The following is a 24,600-nucleotide window of genomic DNA, read 5'->3' as shown; positions in this document are numbered from 1 at the left end:
GTGGGTGGATGTGTGGCCAGCAGGGAAGCCAAACTGCTGTAGGATTAAGAAGGATATTTCTGTCTCACTGACTGGGTTTTATTTCCTTTCTGAGTTACAGCACCCAGAGCCCTGGTCCTTCTGCTGTGTGCAGCACTTTGAAGGTGAAAAAGCAGGGATGTGCTCACCTGGAGTAGGACCATTCCCATGGTCAGACAGGAGCTGCCAGGACAGAGGGGTCTGGCATCATGAGGCCAAAGAGGTTAAGCAGCTTTATGAGAAATGGTGCACCCAAACCTTCTCGGAAAACCTGGTCTAGGGGGTGACACTCCTACCCATGGCAGGGGCATGGAATGAGATGATCTTCAAGGTCCCTTCCAACCCAAACCATTGTGTGATGGAGGCAGAATCTTGATGGGCAGAGCCATCTCTCAGAATGTGGTGTCCAGTTTATTCCTTGTGGTTGCAGAACCAGCCCATCTGTCACACAGCCATAGTGCAGGTCGCTTTCTGGGTGCCGCGGATGAAAGGCATCGTCGTGTTCCTGCTGCATGAACAACCCAAAGAGTTCTGTTTTGCCCAGAGGCTCTGTGGGGAAGTGAGCTGCCTTATGCAATTTGAGGTTTATTAACCTCAATTTTAGGTTTATTAACCTCAAATATAAGAAATCCTCAAGACCAGTAATATTCCAAGGTCTTCTCACCCGTAATGAGAAGGGCATTGAAAACATGAGAATTCCAGGTGACAAACACCCCGACACCAGAGGAGTGCAGTGATTTTCTGGCTGTACCCTCTGCCCTTCTCTTTCCTGACCCTTTTCTCTGTCCCCCTGTAGGAAGGAAGCCGGGATGGATTACAGCTCGCTCAGCGGGGTCCCGCGCTTCCTGACCCGGCCCAAAGCGTTTATGGTGTCTGTGGGGAAGGATGCCACCCTGAGCTGCCAGATCATTGGAAACCCCATCCCAGTGGTGAGCTGGGAAAAGGATAAACTTCCAGTCCAGTCTGGGGGAAGGTTTAAAACCACAGAGGATGGGGATTTGTATCGGCTAACCATCTACGACCTGAGCCTGGAGGACAGTGGCCAGTACATCTGCCGGGCCAAGAACACCATCGGGGAGGCTTTTGCTGCTGTCAGCATCAAAGTGGGAGAGGAGACCACAGTCACAGAGTCCGCCCCTTACTTCATCCAGAAACCTTCCAACATCAAAGTAACCTTGGGAGAAGACGCCATGTTCAAATGCAAAGTCCAGGGCAGCCCTCCACTCTCTGTGAACTGGGAGAAGGATGGGAGATACCTGAGGAACAAGGCAGATGCTGGGCGCTTCCAGATCGAGTCTGCTGGGGAGTCCAACGCTCTCACCATCCAGTGTGCCCAGCTGGGGGACAGTGGCACCTACACCTGCCGGGCAGAGAACCTCATCGGCTCCGCCAGCGCCTCGGCCGCGCTGGTGGTGGAAACGCACGGCTCCTCCAACCCTGGTGGCAGCAGCAACTGGGACAGCAGCTGCGGAAAGACGGCCTCCTTGCTGTCCCACCTGCAGAAGAGGCGGGAGGAGATCAGGAAGATGGACATCTCCCACGGGACTCTCGACGCGGCCTCTGCCCAGTCGTACTCCGCAGTAGAGGGGCTGTCCGGCATCGGCTACAGCCTGTCCCGGGATTACGAGCGGGCGGCGGGACTGACCAAAGGGGCCCGCAACGCCACTTTCGGGGCGCTGACACGCACGTGCAGCGTGACAGAGGGCAAGCACGCCAAGCTGAGCTGCTACGTGACGGGCGAGCCCAAGCCCGTGATAGTGTGGAAGAAGGACAACGAGGTCATTTTGGAAGGCCGGCGGCACGTCATCTACGAGGACGACCAGGAGAACTTTGTGCTGAAGATCCTCTTCTGCAAGCAGACGGACAATGGGCTGTACACCTGCACGGCCTCCAACCTGGCGGGGCAGACCTACAGCTCTGTGCTTGTCACTGTCAAAGGTGGGTGGCTGTGGTTCTCACCAGGGTGGACGAGCCTGCAAGGGCACACCCTTGAATTGGGGTGGGGTGGGTGGTTTGGTTTGAACAAAATGTCTGCCTCCAAACTGCTGCAGGGGAGCGTGTTTAGATGTGAATAAAGCCCTCCTGGTGGAAAGGGCTTGTGACTTGAATAGATGACCTGGGGACAGAGTCCCATTGGTGGTGGTTCTTAGGAAGGGCAGTAAAGAGGTGCCAGGCAAGGGTGGATAAGGCAGAGCAGGTTTTAGCTTTTATATTTTCAGATTCTGTGCTGCTTTAGTGTGTGGGTCTGGGCTTCCTATCAGGGGATGGTGAGCTCTCTGCACATAGCAGGGAGACAAAACAATTCCTTCTCCAGCTGGGCACCAAGGACAAATGATCCAAATCTCGGGCCCAAGAGCACAAACAACGTGGGCTGGAGAGAGAAAAACAAGCAGGATGGGACTGCATGGGCTAAAGCTGGAACTGGACAATGAACTCCAGTATGCTAGTGGACCAAAACTTATAAAAGTGTTAGGCCCTGTGAGCGGTCATGCATTTAGTAACCATTTTATGTTCACCTGGGGTGTAGCCCTGGCTGGGCTCTTGTGCTGTCCAAGGTAAATCTATTGAAGCCTCTTAATAAATCCCTACTTTATTCCTTAGCTCCATCTAGTCTCTGTTCTAGGTCAGCCTTCACAAGGCATCAGCTGGTTGTGGGGCAGCTGGGGTGCACCAGATCCCTAAGGTTCCCATCAGTCCTGGTTTTACAGTGATGTAAGAGATCCATTCCCATGCTCCAGGTCAGTGCCTGCCAATGCCCTGCCTAACCCTCCAGGCTTTAATCACATCTGGGTTTGTGTTCACCATGGGGTTTACTCAGACGTGCCATTTGTAGTAGTAGTGGAAACCTCTCCCTACAAGATGAGTGTGTCAGGCTGCCTTGGATCCCCTGGGAGACCTACTCCAACTCTAATTACAGTCCAGCTCAGTTTTCCTGTACAGTGACCCACCAGCAGCCTGGTTCTTGCCAGGCTCTTCAGCCTTTTCCCAGCTTGAGTTGCTGGATAGTCTGTGCTCCTTGAATGCTCCTAGAAAACCTCCAAGGTCCAGGATGCCTTTGTTTGCCATAGTCAGTGGTGAAGAACTTGCCTTCAGAGAGTCACTCCACACTTGTGAAGGTCAGTTCTAGTTCTTCAGAATGGCAACAAAAGTGTGGCACACAGTTTTTATGGAATCCCAGAATGGTTTGAATTTGAAGAGATCTTAAAAATCATCTCATTCCAACCTCCTGCTGTGGGCAGGGATACCTTCCACCAAACCAGGTTGCTCCAAGCCCAATCCAACCTAGCCTTGAACAATCCAGGAAGCTCAAAATTGTCCAGCTGCTCTCCCATTTGGCAAGGGGGCAGCAGGCAGTTTTGCAACACAGGCAGCACCTGTAAATGAGCTGTCAGAGATAAAAGATTTTGCCACTCGAGTGGTAAAACTGATGATTTTTCACTGGCAGCAAAATAAATTAGAAATCCAAATAAGTAGGAATTATCTGTGTTCCATACTCATCTTTAAGACTCTCAGGTTTTAGTTTGATTTTCTGTTTTCCCTTTTTGGGACATCTCCTTTTACATTCAGAGTCTGTCTTTCCCATCAGTGACTCAGTCCCTGTGTCCATCAGTGACACCTGATCCATGGAACTCACTGGCACTTGTCCCACCCCTTGCTGTCCCTTGGAGGTGCTGAGTGGTATGGGGAAGGGCATTTGTCCTGTTCCATAAAGCTGTGATTACCTCATGAGCTGGGACTCAGAGCTGAAGATCAATCCCGGCCCTTGGGTGGGTGATCACTTTGAGGATGGATGAAGCTCAGTTCCCTGCCCAGCACCTTGTAAAAAACAACCCCCCTGCTCTGCCTGTGCTTCTCTTATTGCTCTCATGGCTGCAACCCGTTCCAAAGGAGGTGGGGAAAGCAAAGGAAGCAGCCAGGCTGGGAGCAAGCACCATGGGAGAAGGTTATTGATCCATGTCCATTGTCCAGAGCTGCCTGTGAGTCAGGAAGCTGAAGTGGAAATGTTTATGGATTGTTTCTTTTTTACGCTGTTGCACGTTTGGCTCCCTGTCCAGGCTGAGGCTGCCATGGAACATCTACATGTGTTGGTTATTATTAGACCCTGATAAATTACTCTTCTTTGTGTCACCAGGAGTTCTTCTCAGCCCTCCCAAGACAGGTCAGAATGATGCAGCAGATGAAAAAAATCTTTTAATTCTGTTGTTTGTGTCACTGGTGATGCTGTTGGTTCATCTGCTATCAGGCTTGGGGAGGGAGATCGTCTTGCTGTGCAACTTCTCTTTGCTCAGCCATGTGGGAGAGGTTGAATTCTCCAAGCAGCCACCCCTGGAATCATAGGATCAGAATGGTTTGGGCTGGGAGGGGACCTTAAAGGACATCTGGTTCCAACCCCCTGCCACGGGCTGGAATGCCACTCGCTAGATCAGGTTGCTCAGGGCCCCGTTCAAGCTGGCCTTGAACACTTCCAGGGATGGACATCCATAGAAAGCTTCCTATATTCCGTCAATCTAGATCCTAGGTACCTAAGGACCCAGAAACCCATTATTTGTGAACACTTTGCTGAGCCTGTGCCTTAAAGATCACTGAGATGGAGGGGGAAAAAAAAAGGATTTTTGAGCTGTTCCCAAATGGGATTTAGTGAATCAGATTTAAACAAAGAAAGGCTACAGGGCAGAGAATCACTCTCCTAAATAAAGAAAACTGAAGCTTGATTAGATTCAGAAATGTGTCTGGAACAGATAAAAATCACAATTCGTACACTGAGATGTGAGCTGTAAAAGAAGTTGGGGAAATTGTGCCCAAAAATAAACCTTTAACAAATCAAGGAGTGGGGAGGATGGAAGGAACATAAATAACCAGCTTGGGCTTCCTGAAGGCTTTGGAGATTTCCCTAGGCCATGTGTAAAGTTGGTGAGAACAGAGTTCAGGTCTCCACCCTGAGCCAAGCCATGTTCACTGGAGTCTCTGAATAAAGTAATCAGATACTGGATGAGAAGGTAAAAGGTTGCAAGCCAAACAGGATGGAGATGGGAAAAACACCCAGGTGCTGAGGCCACCTTATTCTCCCTCTGATCAGATGTTATTTTGGGTGGTCACTCTCATGACAATCACATTGGAGATCTGAAAGAGAATTGCGGCATGAGAAATGAGGAGGTAGAAGGGAAATTTAGAAAGCACAGTAACTAGGAAGATCAAAGGCTGAATATGGTGGAAGTTTGTCAATCCACATTTAGCCAGCTCTTACTGGGAGGATTTTCCATATTCTTACCTTTCCTGGATCATTTTCATTAGGCAGAGGTAAAACTTGCCTCTGGAACAATAAATGTGAGAATTCCAGCAATAAGAAAGAGGAAGTGTAGGCAAGTGAAGAAGTGAGGTCCAGAGGGCAGATGTGCCTTGATAAGGTTAAGAAAACATTGGGCTTCTTTGCAGGCTGCACCTATTCTTAGCAAAATATGTGTTAGCAGGACTTGCTTTTTGAAAATAACATCCTCTCATTGCCAGTTTGCTTGCCATGGACCACACAAAAAAGCTTATGACAGACTGGAGAAATATCTCCTCAGGACAGGCAGCAAAATGAGTCTCTAAGTTCTTGCAGTTTCCTGCTAATTCCATGCTCTTGCTCTGTGCTCCCTCAGTGTATTGCTCTGCCTCTCACGTTTTTCCCAGTGGGCAGGTTTTGGCAGCTCTCTTATTTTCTCTCTTATTTGCACCTCTCTCACCTGGGTGTGGTGCTGGTTATGGGCCAGATGATTTGGGATGCCTGCTCTCAGGAGACCTCTGGTCCTTCTGTAGTCCCCTGACCCAAATCAACGCCCTTCTGCCTGGCCAGGCACATTCTAGGCCTTGTCAAGAGCATGGAGGTATGCTGAGGAGGAGGAGGCTGGTGGGTTTTGGAACCACTCTGACATCTCCAAAAGCCCTGGGCTGGGTTCATCCCAGGCTTCAATTCAGTTTATCAGCTGCAGTTGCTCCGAAGCTCCATTCAGAGGGAGATAAGGTGTGTGTGCACATGTCAGCGGGACGAAAGCAGAGTTGTTTTCAGAGGAGATCTGTGACCCCAAGCTGCCAAAGATAGCCTTGCACTGCCTTTCCCTGGCTGGGAGAGCAGTGCTGTTGCTGCAACACGCTCCTAAGAGTCAACCAAACCTTCTGTGCTTGAACATTTAGGAGCTTTTTCCTGGAATAGCTTTTTTATTTTTTTTTTCACTTTAGGTACTGCTTAGTGACTGTAAAGGGAGAGGGGTTAATGATATGGCCAGCTGCTCCAAGTATGGGAATACACTTGTGTGCTTCTCAGGTGCAGCTTATGTTTCTTTTTGGCCCTTGTGCAGGTCTGCGTGTTCCCAGTGGCAGCTCCAGCCTCCCTCCTGCCAAAGGGCTGCTTCCTTCTGATCAAAGCTTGCTCGGCCTCACAGAATCCCAGAATGGTTTGGCTTGGAAGAGACCTTAAACCTCATCCCCTTCCAAGCCCCCTGCCATGGGCAGGGACACCTTCCACTATCCCAGGCTGCTCCAAGCCCTAGTGTCCAACCTGGCCTTGGACACTTCCAGGGATCCAGGGGCAGCCACAGCTTCTCTGGGAAACCTGTGCCAGGGCCTCAACACCCTTAGAATAAAGAATTTCATCATAATGTCTTATCTAACCCTGAAAAAAAAATCAGGAAAAAAAAAGAAAAAAGGATAATCACCATCTGGAGTGTGGGCAGAGCAGATCTGTGTAACCACAGCTGAAGGCTTTTCAAGGCAAGACTTTGACTTGCCTTAAACTGAGGTCTATTTAGGCATAACATTTTTTTTTAAAAAATGACCGAATTGACATGGAGAGTTAGTGTCACCTTCCTGTTCATGGTCGTATTGTGTGGGTTCCCAGTTAGGTTTTGCCCTCAGGACAACAAAAGTAGTCCATAGCATTGCTCCCTCCAGGTGTCCTGTCAAGCCTTTAGAGTCTGGTACCTTATTGAAACTGAGAGAGGGGAGGTTTATATCAGAAGAAATTCTTCACTGTGAGGGTGGTGAGGCAGGATGGAGTCACAAAACCCAGCTGGGAGCTGGCACAGCGTTACTGGGAGGTGAAGGTACATATCAAGGCATGATCTCTCACAGAGCATGAGCAGTGTTTCAGCACTGGCTAATCCAAGTGTGTGACATGACTGTGGCACCAGTCCCGTGGCCCTGACCGCCGGCTGTCCTCTTCAGTCCAGCTCCCCTTTCCCCACTTTTGGGCTGGGGTATCAGGGTGATGTCACAGCGCAGCTGTCGCTGGAATTCGACATTGTTCAGCTCATAAAATGGCTTCCCTCACTGTCATGCAGCTGCTTTGTGGGTTTGATCTATGCTTGGGTTTGGCCCTCAGCCAGAGCACTGCAGCCCCACTGCTGGAGGAGGGCTGAGGCAGTTGGGAGACTGGGGCTTGTTCTCTTTTCCTTTTATTGTTGTTGACAAAAGCTGATACAGAGCCTTTGGTGCTGGTGGGGAGAACAGAAAACTCAGCCTTTTGTGCTTTCCCCCACATCTGACTGTGCACAGCCACCTCACAGCTCTCTGTGCCCTTCCAGATCACTCTGCTGAGCTGATTTCTGCTGTAAGACCCTTAAAACATTGGCTCCTGCACCAGCTCAGCTGCTCAATCTCACCTGGAATTTCTGCCCTGTGCTCTGTCCCATGACCAGCTTGTTTGTCATTAAACCAATTCTAGAAGGATTCCTTTTAAGGCCTTTTACTCCAGCCTGGCCTTGACCACTTCCAGGGATGGGGCAGCCACAGCTCCTCTGGGCAATTTGTGTTAGGGCCTCACCACCCTCACAGAGAAGAATTTCTTCCTAAACTCCCATCTAAACCTACTCTCATCATAATCTCTTATTTCTCCTTCCTGTTTTCACCCTCTTAAGAACCCACCATACCCTTCAAGGCAAAACTGAAGGATCTTGAAGTCAGGGAGAAGGAATCTGCCACCTTCCAGTGTGAGGTGCCCGTTCCTGGGACAGAGACAGCTTGGTTCAAGGAGGAGACCAAGCTCCAGCAGAGCAAGAAGTACAACATCGAGGAGGAGGGCACTTACCGCCGGCTCACCGTCCAGAACGTCACCACGGATGATGATGCTGTGTACATCTGTGAGATGAAGGAAGGGAGCAGGACCATTGCAGAGCTGTCTGTCCAAGGTAAGATCGGCTCTTGGTATTTCAGACTGGCCAAAAGTGTAGGATTCACATGTGAGACGCTGGGTTTGACCTTGAGAGCAGGATTTGCACGTCCGTGCGGGCGCTGAAGAGGAGGAGAGTCCCTTACGGTGTGAGAGTGTGGTTGGTGGGTCCCTGGAGCTCCTGACAGGGTGCCTCTGGACACAGGGCCACACAGCAGGGACAGGCTGTGTTGTACAAGATGTCACACAGTGGGAGCCCATGCTGAAAGAAGCTTCCTCCAGCTGTAGCCTGACCCTGTAGACTTCTCTTTGATGCCTTGGAGTGGCTACCTGAAACAAGATTAAGAGAATAAAAGTGGGTATTAATTAAAGGCCTTCAACAGGTTCACCTTGGGCACTTAGAGACCTCCGAGAGGGGCTACACCCAGGATGGATGATGGTCATGGGTTTTTTATACAATTACAAGTTTGGTCCATTTACATACCAGGGGCTAATCCTCCAATTACAACTTCAGGTAATGAAGTAATTGACTCCAAGTTTTCTGCCCTCAGTTCCCAGAATGACCAGGTTGGAAGAGACCTTCAAGATCATCGAGTCCAACCCAGCCCCAACTCCTCAACTAAACCCTGGCACCCAGTGCCACATCCAGGCTTTGTTAAACACATCTAGGGATGGGGACTCCACCACTTCCCCAGGCAGCCATTCCAGAACTTTATCACTCTTTCTGTGAAAAACTTTTTCCCGATATTCAACCTAAACTTCTGTTGGTGCAGCTTGAAGGAAATTCACTGTTGTTTACAGCTCTCAGGGCCTGAGATAGTCAGGTGTCCCTAAGTTTCAGGCCTAGAGAGAAATTGTTTTTTCTGAATAAAATGGGAGAACAGTAGCTGACAGGCTATGGAGTTTTAGGGTTATACATAAAAGCAGTACAGAATCTGAAAAATATAAAATCTATATCCTAAGGCATCACCTTAACATGACCCCAAGCATCAGATGTGTCCCCTGGCAGTGTCATACCCATCTTGTCCAGTGAACAGAGCGGTGACTTTTGTCTGGGATTGGTGCTGACCACAGTGGAAAGGAGGTTTAGCAGCTGTGGTTTGTGGCCAGGTGTGTGGTACAGGCTGCAGTCAACCCTAGCATGGTTCAGATTGGAAAACATATCTATGCTCCAGATCCCTGGGAGCTGGAGCTGTTCTCTGGAGTCTGGGGATGGGACAAGGAAAGGACAAAGTGTGGATGGCCATGTCCAAGTGTCTTGAGTCTGGTGGCTCAGACTGAAGTGGGAGTAGGTGTAGTTGGGCATGGTGTGGGTGTTTCTCAGTGAGTAGACACAAACCCCAGAGCTGCAGGCACTGGAGGCTGCCACAACTACAGGATTAATCTTGTCCTGACACATTCGAAGCCTGAGTATACTCCCAGTGAAACCAGAAGTAGTTCTTCATGTATAAATCGCTATATGACAGCTGGGTAATGTGCATCCTCATGCAAATCCCTTTTTGCACCACCAGTAAAGAGCTGGGAGTGCACAGAGGTGGATGCAGAAGGAAAAATTTCATCCAGAGACATGGGAGAGTTCAGACTGACATATTTTTGTTGTACCTTCCGTTAGGTCTGGACCAGCCTGCCACTGTGTGTTTGCTCCCAGTAGGACAGCTGGTATTTTTTTCACTTGTCTGTGCTATAATGATATGTTCCACCCAAAAGAGAGTGACTGAGCCAGGTGGAGCTTTCTGGAGGGAAAGGAGACAGAGCCTTCCTGGGGGAGCCTTGTGCCTGCCCTGGGAGGGGATTGGAGAGAGCAAGGTGAGGTTGGGACAATGTGAGAGCTTGGCCAGAGGTAAAGAGCTGTGGGATGAGGACAGTGATGAAGGCAGAGAGGTCAAGGAGGAGGATAAGCAGAGAATCAGGTCTTGAACCTTGTGGTGTAAACCTGTGCCTGACCTGTTACATTATGAGGGAGTTTAGCATTGCAGTTCATTAAACAGCTCTGGGTGATGTGCCTGGGTCAACCTCTCAGGGACTGCTTTAGAGCTGGAGCAAGTCACCGTTGGTCATTTGCGGTGGTCTCCTTATGGTTTGTCCAATCTTTTCTGTGAATAGTCACATCTTATAGCTTTGAGGTTGTCCTAGTAAGTGATGATGCACACAGTCACTTGGAAAGGACATAAATTCATTCAGTGTGAATTTCTGTGTTGATACTCAGAAGAAACCTGAGATTTTCAATGTCTTTCTCATTAATTCAGGTAACTTCTATGTCTGCCATGTTGGTTATGTGACTTACTTTGAAAGAGGTGAAATCCTAAAGGCAGAGGAGAGACCTGTCTGGCTTAAGACTGACCTACTTCAGCAAAGTTTTAATTTGAATTCCCAGCATATGTGGACAATGAATATATTTCGTGTTTACCCAGCAACTGGCTCTGCTTGGTAGGCAAGAAACCTGAGTTACTGCAGTTCAAAAAATATTTGTTTTTCTCTCTTTGAAGGCCAAAATGAGTCCTTGGGGCCATTTGTTCTGTGTGACTCAGAGCCATGGAATTTATTTTCAGGTGTCTGCATGGTGTCTACAATATTTTGATTGAGTGTGGGCTAGTCCTGTTTCAGTCTGGACGGTCCAGTGTTGCCAAAGCTTTTAATATCTGCTGTTTGCTGACTATGATTATTTTGTTACCTGAAGGGAACATCATTAAAAAACTCCCACGGAAAACCGCCGTCTTCATCAATGACACGGCCACCTTCTGCGTGGAGCTGGACAATGACTGCCAGAACATCAGGTGGCTGAAGAACAGAGAAGAAGTGAAACCCAGCGACCGAATCTCCATCACACGCTCTGGCAAGCAGCACACCATGACCATCCGGGAGTGCAAGATGGAAGATGCTGGTGAGATTGCCTTCCTGGCCGATGAAAGCAGGACTTCCACCCAGTTCACTGTGACCAGTAAGCTTCTCTTTTGTTTGGCCTTGGTGTTGTGTCTTCCCGTGGCACCGTTGTTGTTTCGAGTGCCACCATGATAATTTTGGTGTCCAAAACCAGCTGAAGGTTGGATGTCTGCCACAAAAAGCCAACAGCCTGACCATGAGTGTTGTGAGGTGTTTGGAGGGATCCAAACAGAGAGAACATCTGTAGAGTCATGGAATGGATTGGGTTGGATGGGATCACCTCATTCCACCCCGTGCCATGGGCAGGGACACTTTCCATCAGACCAAGATTGTCAGGGCCTTGTCCAGCCTGGCCTTGAACACTTCCAGGGGTGGAGCATCCGTGGTTTCTCTGGGTAAAAGCAGTGCTGGGGAAAGAGCATGGCACAAGCTTATCTTACTTGGCAGAACAGTAGCAGCAGGTGCAACATCGTCAAGACTGGACCTGAAATGAAATTTTGGTGAAGTTGCCTAATTTTGTTTGGCATTATTTTGATGACACTGCATTTCCCAGGTGAAATATGCTTTATGTAAAACAAAAATACATATGATTTCTGTCTCTGTTGCGTTCTGGTTCATATATGAACAAATCATCCACTCCAGTCACAATTTGGGAAGAGCGATTCTTCTTTTCTCCCACCACTGCAATTGGTCTGTGGCAAAAAGGAATCTTTTATTTAACAGATATGTAACTGCTGTGTTGTCTAAACTTGGTTTGGGCATTCTGAAGCCATTGAACTAAAATGAGGAAAGTGTCACATCTGGCTTTGTGACAGTTTCTAAGGTATTTTGTAAAGCTGTAACATCCAAACAAGCACCTATGTGATGGAAATAGTAAAGTTCAGCTTGATTTCAGACTCTGCTGTTTAAATTAGGAAGAAAGTGTTGAGTCAAGGAATAGAAATTATAAGAAGCAGCCTTCCCACAGACAGGTAATGCTGAATAAAACATTGCATTACCATTTCTTATGGCAAAGTCAAGAGATCTGGTTCCAGGGCTTAGCATTCAACTTAATGTTACCCTAATGGGACCTTTGACATCTATCTGTGACCAGCAGTTACTGACAGGCTGGTAACTGGGCACCCCAAACCACTTCTGTGTCTATTTCTGTAAGGAAGGAAAAGCGTATCGCCTTGAGATTTCCTATTTTTACACTTTGTGCATATCAGGTTTACTGCTTGGAGAATCCTGTGTACTATGTCCACATCTTTTTCAATTAGCTGGGTGAGATTGGTGGTGGCTCTTCTGATATCTTTTATAATGTACAGGCAATGTTTGTGTATTATTTGTCATCTTGCATTGTTACCATGCCCTTTTTAAAGATGGGGAAACTGAGGCAGAAAGGAGATCAGTTGTCCCAGAGCTCAGTTTTTAGTTTAGGCTCATCAACAGACTCCATCTACAGTCAGGAATTCTTGAGTACATCCACTGTGTGATTGTTTCACCCACCTCCTTTAAGCTGGATTAATTGCTCCTGAGTGTGCTGTTGTGGGATCACAGCTGGAGTCTGGTTGACTGACTTAACCCAGACACCTTTCAGATAGCCAAAATTAAATGAAATTAATCCTGTGCCATGTCAGTAGAGGTGTAACTAGAGCACATCGGATAATTCCTCTTGACCATATAAGTGGCAGCACATTGTGAATAATCCTGATGAGACTTGAGCCTTCTCTAAAGGGTTCAAGAGGAATAAAAGGGTGAAAATAAATATTCATTATGCAAATACCTGCAGGAATATGTTTGTAGCCTCAGGTACCATAAAATAGCCTCATCTCCTCAATAGTAGGTTCTCATGGTGGGGACATATCTTTATGTAATTTCCTTTTGAAGTTAATTCCCCAGTCCCAAAAGTTGGTTCTGCATAAATTACTAAAACAAAGATCCTGAACAATGTCACTCTTGGGAGACAAAGTTACAGCTTCTGAGCGAGGGTAGCGTAAAATTCAGGAGCAGGACAGATACCCAGATGAAAGAGACTACAGGGAACATCCAAGCCTGTGTAACAAGGCAGACTCTCCATAACTCTTAAAAAATTTGAACAACCTTTGCTGATGGCTTTACCCATCTTCTTCTGAGTGAAAATAAGGAGCTGAGTGTTAGTCTGCTTTGCCCAGGAGCTGTGAAGTGCAGAAATGTGGGTCTGTATCCAGCACTGAAGATTTAAGCCTGCAAAATGTTTGTTGAGGACTCTCTGGTTGTGTTGACAGTTTTAATATTGTGTGTAGAAATTGCATAGGTTTAAGCTGTGCAATACAAGCATTGGACATCAAAGTTTGGACTTATCTGGGATGATAATGATTCTGTGATCTTTGTGTAAAACAGCCTCAAAGCATCTTCCATCTATTCTCTTGCTTTTCCATCTCATGTCAACATTTTATGGAGGTTTATTAAGGAAGATGAACTTTTAGTCCAGCGTGAGCTATTTTGGCTTTTCCCCTCTGATGCAACTCACTGCTCTGTTTTGTTTCGTTTCTTTCCCTTGCGCAGCTCCCAAAAAGCCTCCCACCCAACCCCCAGCTGACCCTGTGGTGAAAAATAAAACAGAAACCTCAGTGACACTGGCATGGTCCCCTCCGAGGATGGAGCGGCCCATTCCAGTCGACGGATACATTGTGGAGCGCAAGAAACTCACCGGCTTCACCTGGGTGAGGTGCCACGAGTCCCACGTCCCCAGCCCCGAGCTCACAGTGAGCAACCTGGCAGAAGAGGCTGACTACCAGTTCAGAGTGTCTGCTGTCAATGCCTATGGACAGAGCCCCTACCTGGAATTCCCTGGGAGCTTGCGCCTCGGTGAGCACGAAACCGGCACAAAATGGGGTGGTCAGACACGTGGGTGCCTTGAAAACATTTCCCGTGACTTTGAGGATGGAGCCATAGATCAGCAAATCCTCTTTGCCTTCACTGCTTCTTCTCCTGCTTCATGCCAACCACTGACCTTTCTCCAAAGGGAGGAAGGAAAAAGTCCAAAACCACCCCAGTGAGGGTGGTTGAGTTTCTGTGGTGGGGCTGTGGGTGTGTTTATCTTCCAGTATCCCACATCAGGCTGTGGGGGAGGCGGAGCTTCCTGCTGTGGACCTTAAACCTGTAAATGCTTCTTCTGCACCTGCAATGAAAAGAAAAATTGAGATGGCCTTATGGTAGAATTTTCAATATATAGACATGAGATATCAGTCTTGCACCTAGAGAATATTTTTGGGTGATCATACCATCAAGAAAACCAAGTTCTAGTCAGTCTCTCTTTAATCTAAGAATTTCTAGGAGAAATCCAGGTGTTTTGCTTTATTTCTAGGGTGCTGATGTGCCCATAGAATCATTGGGTGCAATGGGATTTCTTCTTCCTTTGAATCACTGCACTAGAAAATATCTGTACAGATATTGAAGACCCGCACAAACTTTGATCATTGTGTCCTGTGATTGTGTCATCCTTGTCCCTTGCTGTCTGAACATGCCTGTACTGTCCTAGAATATCTAGAACTGACTCATAGGGATATCTAGAAGTCCCTCCTTCTGAAATCTAAGAATAATATTGGCTATTCAATGAACATCACACTTGTAGGGGACTTAGGTGTTTCTGGCCTATGCCTTTATACATTTTAAGGATTAAAAAAAAAAAAAAATCAGTAGAATACGCCCATTTTTCTAGACCTGCAAAAACAGGACTCCAGAGGTCAGTTACCTGCAGCTGAAGGAAACAAATCCTTTAGACCAACCATGCATTTCCTTCAGTGCATGAGAATTGCATCAGGCTGCATTATTTATTCTCACGTCTTTTTTAGCCTGACAATTTGGTTACTAAGATGAGTTATCTTCCAGCATGACAGTCTTGTTCTCACAGGTGTGTGTTCTTCTTCCCTAGAACCCGTCCTGGCTGTGAAGAACCCCCTGACAACAGCTGAAGTTGCACCTGGAGGGGATGCCCTGTTCACTGTTGATCTGACCAAGACATGTTCTGGCACTTGGTACCTGAATGGCAAAGTCTTACAGGAAAGTGAGACCTACATCATTAACAGATCCCAAACCACTCACAGCCTGGTCATAAAAAATGTCACCAGGAAAGATGATGGGGCAGAAGTGAAATTTGTTGCCAATGACATCGAGACCAGCACCAAGATGAGAGTGAGAGGTATTTATTGTCACTGCTGTCCATTCTTCTCCCAGTCAGGGGGTGGTTGCTGTGACTTGAGGATTAAAACTGGGGCTGGAGGCTTTCTTTGGTCTGTGGGAAGCACCTGAAATTGTGTCGTATGATTAATGTGTGTCCTGGGAATGACCTCACATGACAGCTCAGAGTGATTCGATCTGGCCAGCTGGTGGTATCTGAACTAGATTGTTTCACGTCAGCTCACGAATTTCTGTCAAATTTATATCATTCACAACTATCTGTCAGTGGATTCTGTCACCAAATCTGCAACTAATTCACCTTAAAGTTGTAATTTCAGCTCTAGCTTTGACCAGTCTCTTTGTAACAATATTTCAAAAGTAAGAGAGCATTCATTACTAACAAAGCTTTTCTTGTACATTTTTTGGTCCACCATGTGTGGGATGTACAATTTAATATGCTGGAACTTGAATTAAGATCAAGGTTTCCTATATGAAATGACTGTGACATCTGTACCTACCACATTGCAAGGCAAAACATAATTAATTCATAATAAATCCTTTATTCTGGAAAGCTGTGTTTTGCCTGGGAGAAGATCTCTGCAGAAGCATGTTTAGAGTATTATTTATCATTAGGAAAAAAATGTGTTTTTTTTTTTTTTTTCTTAGTGACTCTGGCAATAAAAACAGATCAAGTTTTCTGAATTGGGAAAAGAAATGTGAAAGAATGGGAAAGAATTGGGAAAGAATGTACAGTATTGACATGAGTGTTGTTACAGTCTCACAGACCCTGAGTTCTACAGTACTTTTCTCTAAACAAGCTAAACATGGAGCCCCATCTCTCTCTCTACAAGGCCTTTTAAGGATAAACTGTCCAATTAAGAAATGACACCTAAATTATTTTCACTTTTAACCCAATAACCAACCACCCGTGCCTGCAATTACACCAATTTATCCAATTACACATTGGATAAATATGTAATGGAGAAGGAGGAAAAGAAGGAAAAGGAGAAGAAAGAGCAGCCTCCACCCTAAAACCTCCATCTTGCTTTATATCCATTCCTGTATTCTAAACCCTTAAACTCTGAGTTTCCCACCCTGTGATATCACACACTTCTATTCAAACTCCACCCCCACAATCCCAGTTCTGTCATTCCATTTTGGAAGCTTCTCCACGGCCTCAGGTCAATGCAGTGTTCTCCTGGGGGTCAGTGCCTGGCAGCACAGAAAGTCTGAAATTCTCAACAGCCAGGGTTCCAGCAGTGGGTGAGGGCAGGAACAAGATCTAATACCTTCAGAGATTTCACAGTCTACAGCAGGCCTGTATCAGGGATCAGTTATGATATAACTCAAAATAACAAAGCCTCTTGTCCTGGCAGGAGCTGCAGTGAGATTCACCAACAAGACCAAAGACACAGAAAAAGTCTCAGCTCGGCTGCGGGAGGAAGCCAAACTCCAGGCTGAGCTTTCAGACACAGAGGCCACTGTGAAGTGGATGAAAGACGGGAAGGAGCTCAAGGCCAGTGAAAAATATGAGTTCCAAACTGTGGGGAAGAGGCGTGTCCTGAAAATCCGCAGCACTGCTGAGGAGGATGCTGGAGTCTATGAGTGTGTCTGTGATGGGGATAAAATGCTTTATCAGCTCTCAGTGAAAGGTGAGTGGCTGCCTGGGCTGCTCTGCGCTAGTGATGTTCCTGCCCTAAACCAGTGGAGCCGTCAAGGCACACAGAGGGACACTCCAGAGGGAATCTGGTAATTGCCCATCAACATCCAGTCTTGATAATGTGCTCCCACAGCAGACCTGGGGAGCAAATGCAGCAACTGGCCAGGTGCTAAGAGCTGTGCTTTCGCTCCAGTTGGCATCTTGATATTCCAGGGAATTTGGTGTAATTTGGTGAGGGAGAGTGGTGGGTAGGGAAAAGTGCTCTTGAGATGAAGAAATCCAGCCCCAGGGGCCGGACATGACGCAGTATCCCATGTCGATCCCACACTTGCTGTGTGACATCAGAAGAGAAACTTCACTACTGACTGTACAAGATCATCTTGGCATTGTGGGATTTAGGGTTTTTTTATTATTTGTTTGAGGATTTATTTTTTTGTTCTTTTCTGTCAATACTGTGGAGGATAACAGAAAAGACCTTTCCAGGGCACACTGGATGGCTTAACCCCTTCCTGTTTACAAGGTGTTCACATGTGTAGAAAACCAGCAAGGCGGCACTTTATTTTGATATTTCTTGAACCAGCACAATTTTACAGATGCCCTATATTTTTGGCTGTTCTTCCTTTCATGGCAGTCTCTACCTTTACCCTGAAACAACAGTATGAAGCCTCCTTCTTGCAAACCTTCCCATCTGTGAAAGATTTTACGAACTAGAGAAAAGCTGCCTCTGCCTTGAAGAGGACCAGGTTTTGCCTAAAACCCCCAGACAGTTCTTCACATGGATCATCAGATGTCTGCTGAGATTCAGAGCACAAAGTCTTACTCCAGGCCAGTCCAGCCTGTTGTCAGACTGTCACCGAAAGTGAGGGAAAAACAAAAACCCTCCAACGACATTTTTTAGTGTCAGAGAATCAAGGCATCACTTTATTTCTGGCCAGGATGTGCAACATGAAATAATTTCATTCACACATTGCCTAAGTCATGCAGAGGAAATCATGCCATCACACATTATGTTTACTAGATTTTTCACTTATACAGTCAAAACCCAGATAAATTAATTGGTTCAATGTTCATTGGTCCCAAATTTTGCAGTTCTTAGTACTTGGTTTCCTGTTGGTTATTGATCCCTTTGTCTTCAATGCTAATTAGGTTCTCATTCTTCATTCTCTTATTGATCTTTTCTGAGACCAGGTGTCTCTGACCATGCCAGGGGTGATGTCTGGAGTTGATGTTCATTAATGGCTGTTATCTTTTTTATATCTCCTGTGCTACCCCCAGTCTGTTAAACTGCGCTAAGCTCATCAGGCCTCAAGTGGTGATACAGTCTTTTGAAAAGAAACTTCAATTCCTTTCCCCCAGGGCAAAGGTGAACAAAACCCCTGACTGAAGTTATAAAAATGTTTAAACTTCGTATCATTTCCAACAAGACTGGAGGGATTTCAGAACGTATTTTTCTTTGAATTTGCAGGCTCACTCTGTAAAGCTGTTTGAGTTCCATGTTTTGTCCCACAGCTCACCCTCACCTTCCTCCCAGGCATGATCCCAGTTCCTGCAGGGAGTAAGTCTGAGGTGTTTCATCCTCATGTTCTGCTGGCACCTCACCCTCCTTGGTCTCTGTAGAAACAGCAAAGCCTGAGAATATAGTGGTTTTTTTCTCATTTGACAACTTCTTCAGTCATTTCAAAGAGCAAACTTGAGAGAGCTGGAAAAAAAAAATCAAAATGTGACTAAATCTATATAGAGAGGAATTTTTGTCTGCAACTGGCACCTGCTCTTGATATTGATTTTTTTTTTCCCTCTCTTGCTCTGCCTCTTTAGCATCATTTTTCATGCTGACAGTTCTACCCACATTTACTTGAATCACTTGATGAATGTTTCCATGTGGTTTTCACGGTGGTGTGCCTATCAAATGAGTGATCAATGTCATTATTTTAAAATCTGCGTTGGCAAGCTGCGATTTAAACTCTGCTGTTTACAGCTTGATTCCTGGTGAATCACCTTTGGTACCTCTCATCCTTGTGGGATGAGCCTCAAAAATGCTGTATCAACATTTTACCTTCCATCATCAACACCTCTTATCGGCCACAGGGAGCTGGGAATCATTTGAGGAGCAGGTCAGCTGTAAACGGCATGTGGGCATCACATGGCTATTGAGGGGCCACTGTGCTGAGCCACGGCCACTGTGTCACTGCCTGGGCCTCCTGCCCAAAGCAGCCAGAAATTCACTTGCCATTTGTCACTGCAGTCCCTGCACTGCCCTGAGCTCCATGTGCCAGGCACCCTCTGACACATGACCTCCCGTGGTGACAAGGGACATCTGAGATGTCTCCTTCAGGCTGCTCTGGTTGTATTTTTCACTCTGGTTTTCTGAGGAAGGGAAAGGTGAATGAATGAACTCATCTCCCTCTTCTTCCTCCCACAAACCTGTGGACTGAGTTTCACTAGTGCTGGGGAAAGAATGTCTTAGCATTTCTCTCCCCTCCCCTACCCTCCCCTCCCCTTCCCTTCCCTGTGGTTGTAGCTTGGATATTAGTGTGGGTTTGAATATTTTGCTTTGAGGCAATTGGTGACTCAATTATTTCACTCCATGTTAATATGATGCCAGATTTATTGTTTCTTTCCTATGCTCCAGTTAATTTCCAGGAATAAATTTCTTTTCATTTTGGTCCTATGAGATATCCATATAGATTAATAATTTTATGTAATTTAATTTATCTAGGTTATATTTTAACCTCTTCTAGAGTCAATTTATTTGTCAGGTGGTTACAATATAATGATTGCATAACCTTCCTGGCTTTACCTCCAGTTTATTTATTTCTTTCCTCACCACTCTTTAAAATATTATTTTAAAGCTCTGTTTCCTGGGGCTCTTCTCCTTGACTCAGCCTCTTGTGCCGTCTATGTGCTCTGCCTTTTGGACATAGAATAATCAGGAATATAGTTGGAAATTTGTCTGCTTCTGCTTTGGAATCTAGTAATTAGATCCATAATTAATAAACAGATATTTTCCTATGATAAATGAATACCTAATGTAGCTGTCAATATACATTTTTATTGCTGTGCACAGAATTCTTTACCAGAGCTGTGTCCCGGTTTTGTTTCAGCGCTTGCAAACTTTGTAAACAAAGAGAAAACTGGAGGAGTTGTCAAGGCCATCGCTGGGAAACGGGCTGAGTTTGTGTCTGAGACCTCCGAGGCCAACATCATGGTGAAGTGGTACAAAGATGGGAAGGAGATCACAGCCAGCAAGAAATTCACCATGGAAGACAAAGGAAAACTGCACAAGCTTGTGGCTTCGGCTGTGACAAAAGAAGATGAAGGAACTTACACCTGCAAAATTGGGGATGACACCCTTACTTTTGATTTAAAAGTCTCAGGTAAGTTTGTACTGCAAGTATGGGACCAGAGTCTGTGTGAGAAACGCAGGATTTTGTTCTTTAGGCTTGTCCTGCCTTACAGATGGACAGATTTTTGGGCCAAGGTTGCACAACACTTTGAGAGATTCTGACCCTTTTCTCTGAGATTCTGACTCTTGTTGTGATCCTGGTGCAAACCCAGAGTATGGGCATATAATATAATCATGCTGTGATTTATTTGCGTCAGCTCAAACTTTTTCTAGGGCAGGAGCACGACCCAAACACGGTGCTGGCTGAACAGCTGGCAGCCACATCTGGCCTCTTATTCTTTGAGCTCAGCGTGTGCATCATCATAGGGCAACCTCGGTCAGGGGTTCAGAGACTTGCTGTGAGAGCCTTGTGCCCTCCTTTGACAAGTCTAATTCCCGATTTTGAGGGTTAAACATCTCCTGCTGTTCCCAGAGGACACTCTGATCTCAGGGGTCACTCCCTGTGGTGCTGTAAGTGACTCCGTTAGTCCGTGTCACGTGCCCATCACACAAAGCACGTGGTTGTCAGGTCAACCCCAGAAGAGAAATGCTTGTCACCACTGCATTCCAGCCCAGGATGGAGCCAGAGTATAAAATGACACAAGAATTCATCTGTGAAATTTGATATCTGTGAAATTCAACTGATTCGAGTTGCATGTTTGTGGGAACTTTTCCTCTAAATGGGGTTTTCTGGCTTGTGCCTGGAGCCTAATTTTTAACCTGTTCCTAAATTTAAGATTGAAACTCTCCTGGAAGCTTCTCCAGGCATGTCTGCAGTACAATGCAATTCAAAATAAATCACAGCTGAGTGCTTGTGACCTGTAACAGAATATCCAGGTTACTGTGATGCTGTCCATGAGCTAACTAAAGTCTCAGCAAAGCAGATTAATTTAGGACAGCACTTGTCTGGAGGGATTGCTGCAGGATTTAGTGAGCTGGAGGGAGAGCTTCCAGCTGGTGCTTGCTCAGGTATTCACTCTGCATCTCACATTCCGTTCTCTTCTGAGAATGCAATATCATGCAATTTCTCTTGGAGTGTAATTTCCAGCCCCTGACTTTACCCATTGAAAAACTGGTCTGAAAGAGCCAACCAGGCTCTGCCCAAACTGACCTCTTGAAAGGGAATTTGTGCAATCTGATTTGTACTGTCTGATTAGAGCAAAGATGTCTTTTAGAAGTGTTCTGGTTGTGCTTTTGTCTGAGCATCAGGTACAGAGGATTGCTTGAGCTTGGTATATAAACTTTTTGCTGGCCGTGGGCAGGTTGGGTGAATCTCACCTGCAGCTCCTGTCACATGGCTGAGGCAAAGAAAATTGGTGTCTGCTAAATCCTAGAATCACAGAAAGGCTTGGGTTGGGAGCTTAAAGCTCATCCAGTTCTACCTCCTGCCATGGGCAGGGACACCTTCCACTATCCAGGTTGCTCCAAGCCCCATCCAACCTTGGACACAAGCAAGCAGCCACAGCTTCTCTGGGCCCTGTGCCAGGGCCTCCTCACCTTCACAGGAAAGAATTTATTCTTAATACCCATCTAACCCTGCCCTCTGGCAGTTTGAATTTGTTATGCCATGTCCTAGCCCCACAAACTTTTTGGTGAGGAAGGACTGAGTTACAGCCCGGTGACAACACCTTAGCCAGGGCAGCTTCCTCCTTGTTTCATTGGTCACCATAAACCTTTTCCAGAGCGCTAAGAAGCTGCACTGCACATCTCAGAGCAGGGAATCAGTCTGCCTTGAGGGTAAAGAGATACCCCAATAACCCTGAACAGCAGGATTCTGGAGGGACTCTCCTCCTTTGGTCAGCTAATTGTTGAACGATATGTCAGTCCTAATGAATGCAAATTTTAATTAAATACTTGCCTGGCACGGCAATTGTCCTTGGGGTACTGAGTGATGGAAAGCAACGGTTGTTGCTGAAGGAAATGCAATACTGAGCTGAGGTTGGCCCCAAGTGACAGCCCTCAGCCCGCTCTTCCTTGATGGAGCAAAGGCTCTGAAATACCTGACATGCCCATCAGATATTGCTCCTTGGCTTAGGGTCAGGGTGTGTTGAGGAGGTTTGCTCACATTTTACACCGAGGTCTCTGTTCTCACTTGATTGCCTTCAAAGACAGGCAATCTTTGACTTTAACCTTTGCAAAGAGTCTCAGCTGATAAAAATTGTTGCTGCCTACATGACAAATACCCTGTGTTTGCACAGCTCATATCTGTGCTGTCAGCAGGGTTTAAGATAAGCTATCCATGCAGGAACCTCCACTGAGCCGTGTGAGCAGTTCTGAGTTCTCTGCTGGGAAGATCAGCTTCTACCAAAAGACATGAAATTATTGACATTCATAGAAATATGGAATGGTTTACGTTGGAAAAGGCCTTAAAAACCATCTCCTTCCAACCCCCTGCCATGGGCAGGGATGTCTTCCACTAGACCAGGTTGCTCAAGCTTTTTCCCAACTTGAAGTTGGAGAATATTTTATCAATGAGGTTATCCCATATTGCCCTGGCCTGGAGAAGAATTAGTCCAGTAGGATTGGCACTATGAACAAGGAGCTGTAGGAATGGGCTCAGAAACACTTAAAAAAGGCTCCTCGTTACCTCTAAGTAGATTTTCTGAGACTTCCCAGGTCTTTGCAAAGCTGTTTCTGCCCTCAGACATCAACACATATCCCCCAGATCTTGCTTGATGTCGGAATCAAGGAGTGGTCAATGAAGTGTGAGCAACCTGAGGGCGTCTCAGTTTGATTTGAAAGATCCAGGAGGATGTAGGGCAGATGAAGGGGATTTCACTGTAATTGAGAGCAATTATCTGAAGATCAGAGGGGTTTGCACCATCTGTCAGAGAGGCATCAAGTGTGTGTGATAATGGAATAACAATCAATAACTGCTGTATCCTAACTTTGTGCAGATAAACCTGCACCAAGGCAGAAACAGTTTTCTCTTTTCCACTCCAGATGAAGCTGTTACCTTTGTCAACAAGCCCAAAACTACTCCAGAAGTATCAGTCAGTCCTTCTGAGAGCCTGGAGCTGGTGTGTGAGGTGTCAGCTGCAGGTGGGGCCGTGGTGTGGAGGAAGGATCAGACTGAGGTGAAGCAGGACCAGAGGACAACAATCGTCTGCCAGGGGACACAACGCAAGCTCATCATCAAGAAGGTGACACAGCAAGACCAAGGCAGCTATACCTGTGAGACGAAGGACGACAGAACAACATTCCAAGTCAAAGTCAGAGGTGAGAAAATGCCAGGAATTCCAAAGGCAAAAAGGAGAATTCCATTTGGAGTCTTGCATCCAGAGGATCATCTCACAATATCCCCAGGGTGAAAGATCTCAGCCATGATACTTGATTTTTTTTTTTTTTTTGGCAGCTTTCATAGCAGTATTTTATACACATGGTTCTGCATCCATGGCTGGTTGTGACCACAAAAAAAAAAAAAAATCATAGGAAAGGATGGAAATTCCTTCTCCTCTCACAATTAGCTGGTGTGTCTGCAGAAAAACTCTCATGGGAAAATAGTGTGAGGGATGGATAAAGAGGAAGGGGAAGGTGTTTGAAGAGCTCTGATTAGATCCCATTCCTTAAATACTGGATGGGGCTTGGAGCAACATGGTCTACAGGAACGTGCCCCATGGCAGGTGGGTTGGGTTGTGATCATCTTTAAGGTCCCTTCCAACAAACCATTCCATGATTAGATGGAAAACAATAGAATTATCCTGAATAGGCAAAAAAAAAGAGCAATGGTTAATGGACATAAGGATACAGGTGTTGGTCCCTTCTGATTCACTAGAATCTTGGAGAGACACAGGGAGAGAAAAAAGAGAAGAGGGAGGAGGGTTCAGGCAATGCAAGTGGTACTCCAAGTCCTGCATTTAAATCTGTCCTAAAACTGAGTTTTTAACATTACCCCAGAATTCCCATCAAATTCCCATTCCTATTCACCTCTTGGCAAGAGAGATGAAGGTGATTTCTTGCACTAATGGCCCATCATGCTATTACCTGTCGGGGCAAGTACAGTGAAATAGGAGGAACTTGATTAAACACCAGAGACAATGACTGCAAACAGCTGTGTGTGACTGTTGGGGTTTCCTTACAGAGACAGAGGTTGTGTTTACAAACAAGGAGAAGGTGCAGAAAGAGGTGAAGGCTGCACTGTCAGAAAATGCCACGCTGAGCTGCGAGGTGGCCCAGGAGAAAACGGAGGTGAAGTGGTACAAGGATGGGAAACTCATCACCTCCAGCAAGAAGTTCAAGGTGGAGTCCGAGGGCAAATCGCGTCGTCTGGTGGTGGGCCAGGTGGAGAAGAAAGATGCAGGGGAGTACACCTGTGAGGCTGCTGGCCAAAAACTCACCTTCAGGATCATTGTTACAGGTGGGAGATTGTTCATTCTC

At 46.3% G+C, this 24,600-nt stretch overlaps 1 protein-coding gene across 1 annotated transcript in view; it reads left to right on the top strand.

The window, feature by feature from the left end:
- The window catches only part of OBSCN (obscurin, cytoskeletal calmodulin and titin-interacting RhoGEF), a 145,247-nt gene that overhangs the window by 6,957 nt on the left and 113,690 nt on the right, over positions 1–24,600 (top strand). Inside the window, 9 exon segments of the mRNA XM_068176205.1 lie at positions 815–1,956; positions 7,911–8,180; positions 10,839–11,099; positions 13,568–13,870; positions 14,937–15,203; positions 16,558–16,833; positions 19,943–20,215; positions 23,167–23,442; positions 24,305–24,580. Of these exon segments, the coding sequence (XP_068032306.1) occupies positions 828–1,956; positions 7,911–8,180; positions 10,839–11,099; positions 13,568–13,870; positions 14,937–15,203; positions 16,558–16,833; positions 19,943–20,215; positions 23,167–23,442; positions 24,305–24,580 (3,331 nt within the window). The 5' untranslated portion in view covers positions 815–827.

This window comes from Anomalospiza imberbis, chromosome 1 (assembly GCF_031753505.1).
Source record: "Anomalospiza imberbis isolate Cuckoo-Finch-1a 21T00152 chromosome 1, ASM3175350v1, whole genome shotgun sequence".
NCBI lineage: Eukaryota > Metazoa > Chordata > Aves > Passeriformes > Viduidae > Anomalospiza > Anomalospiza imberbis.
Note: the sequence above shows the minus strand (reverse complement) of the source record. Positions and strands in the feature narration are given on the sequence as shown.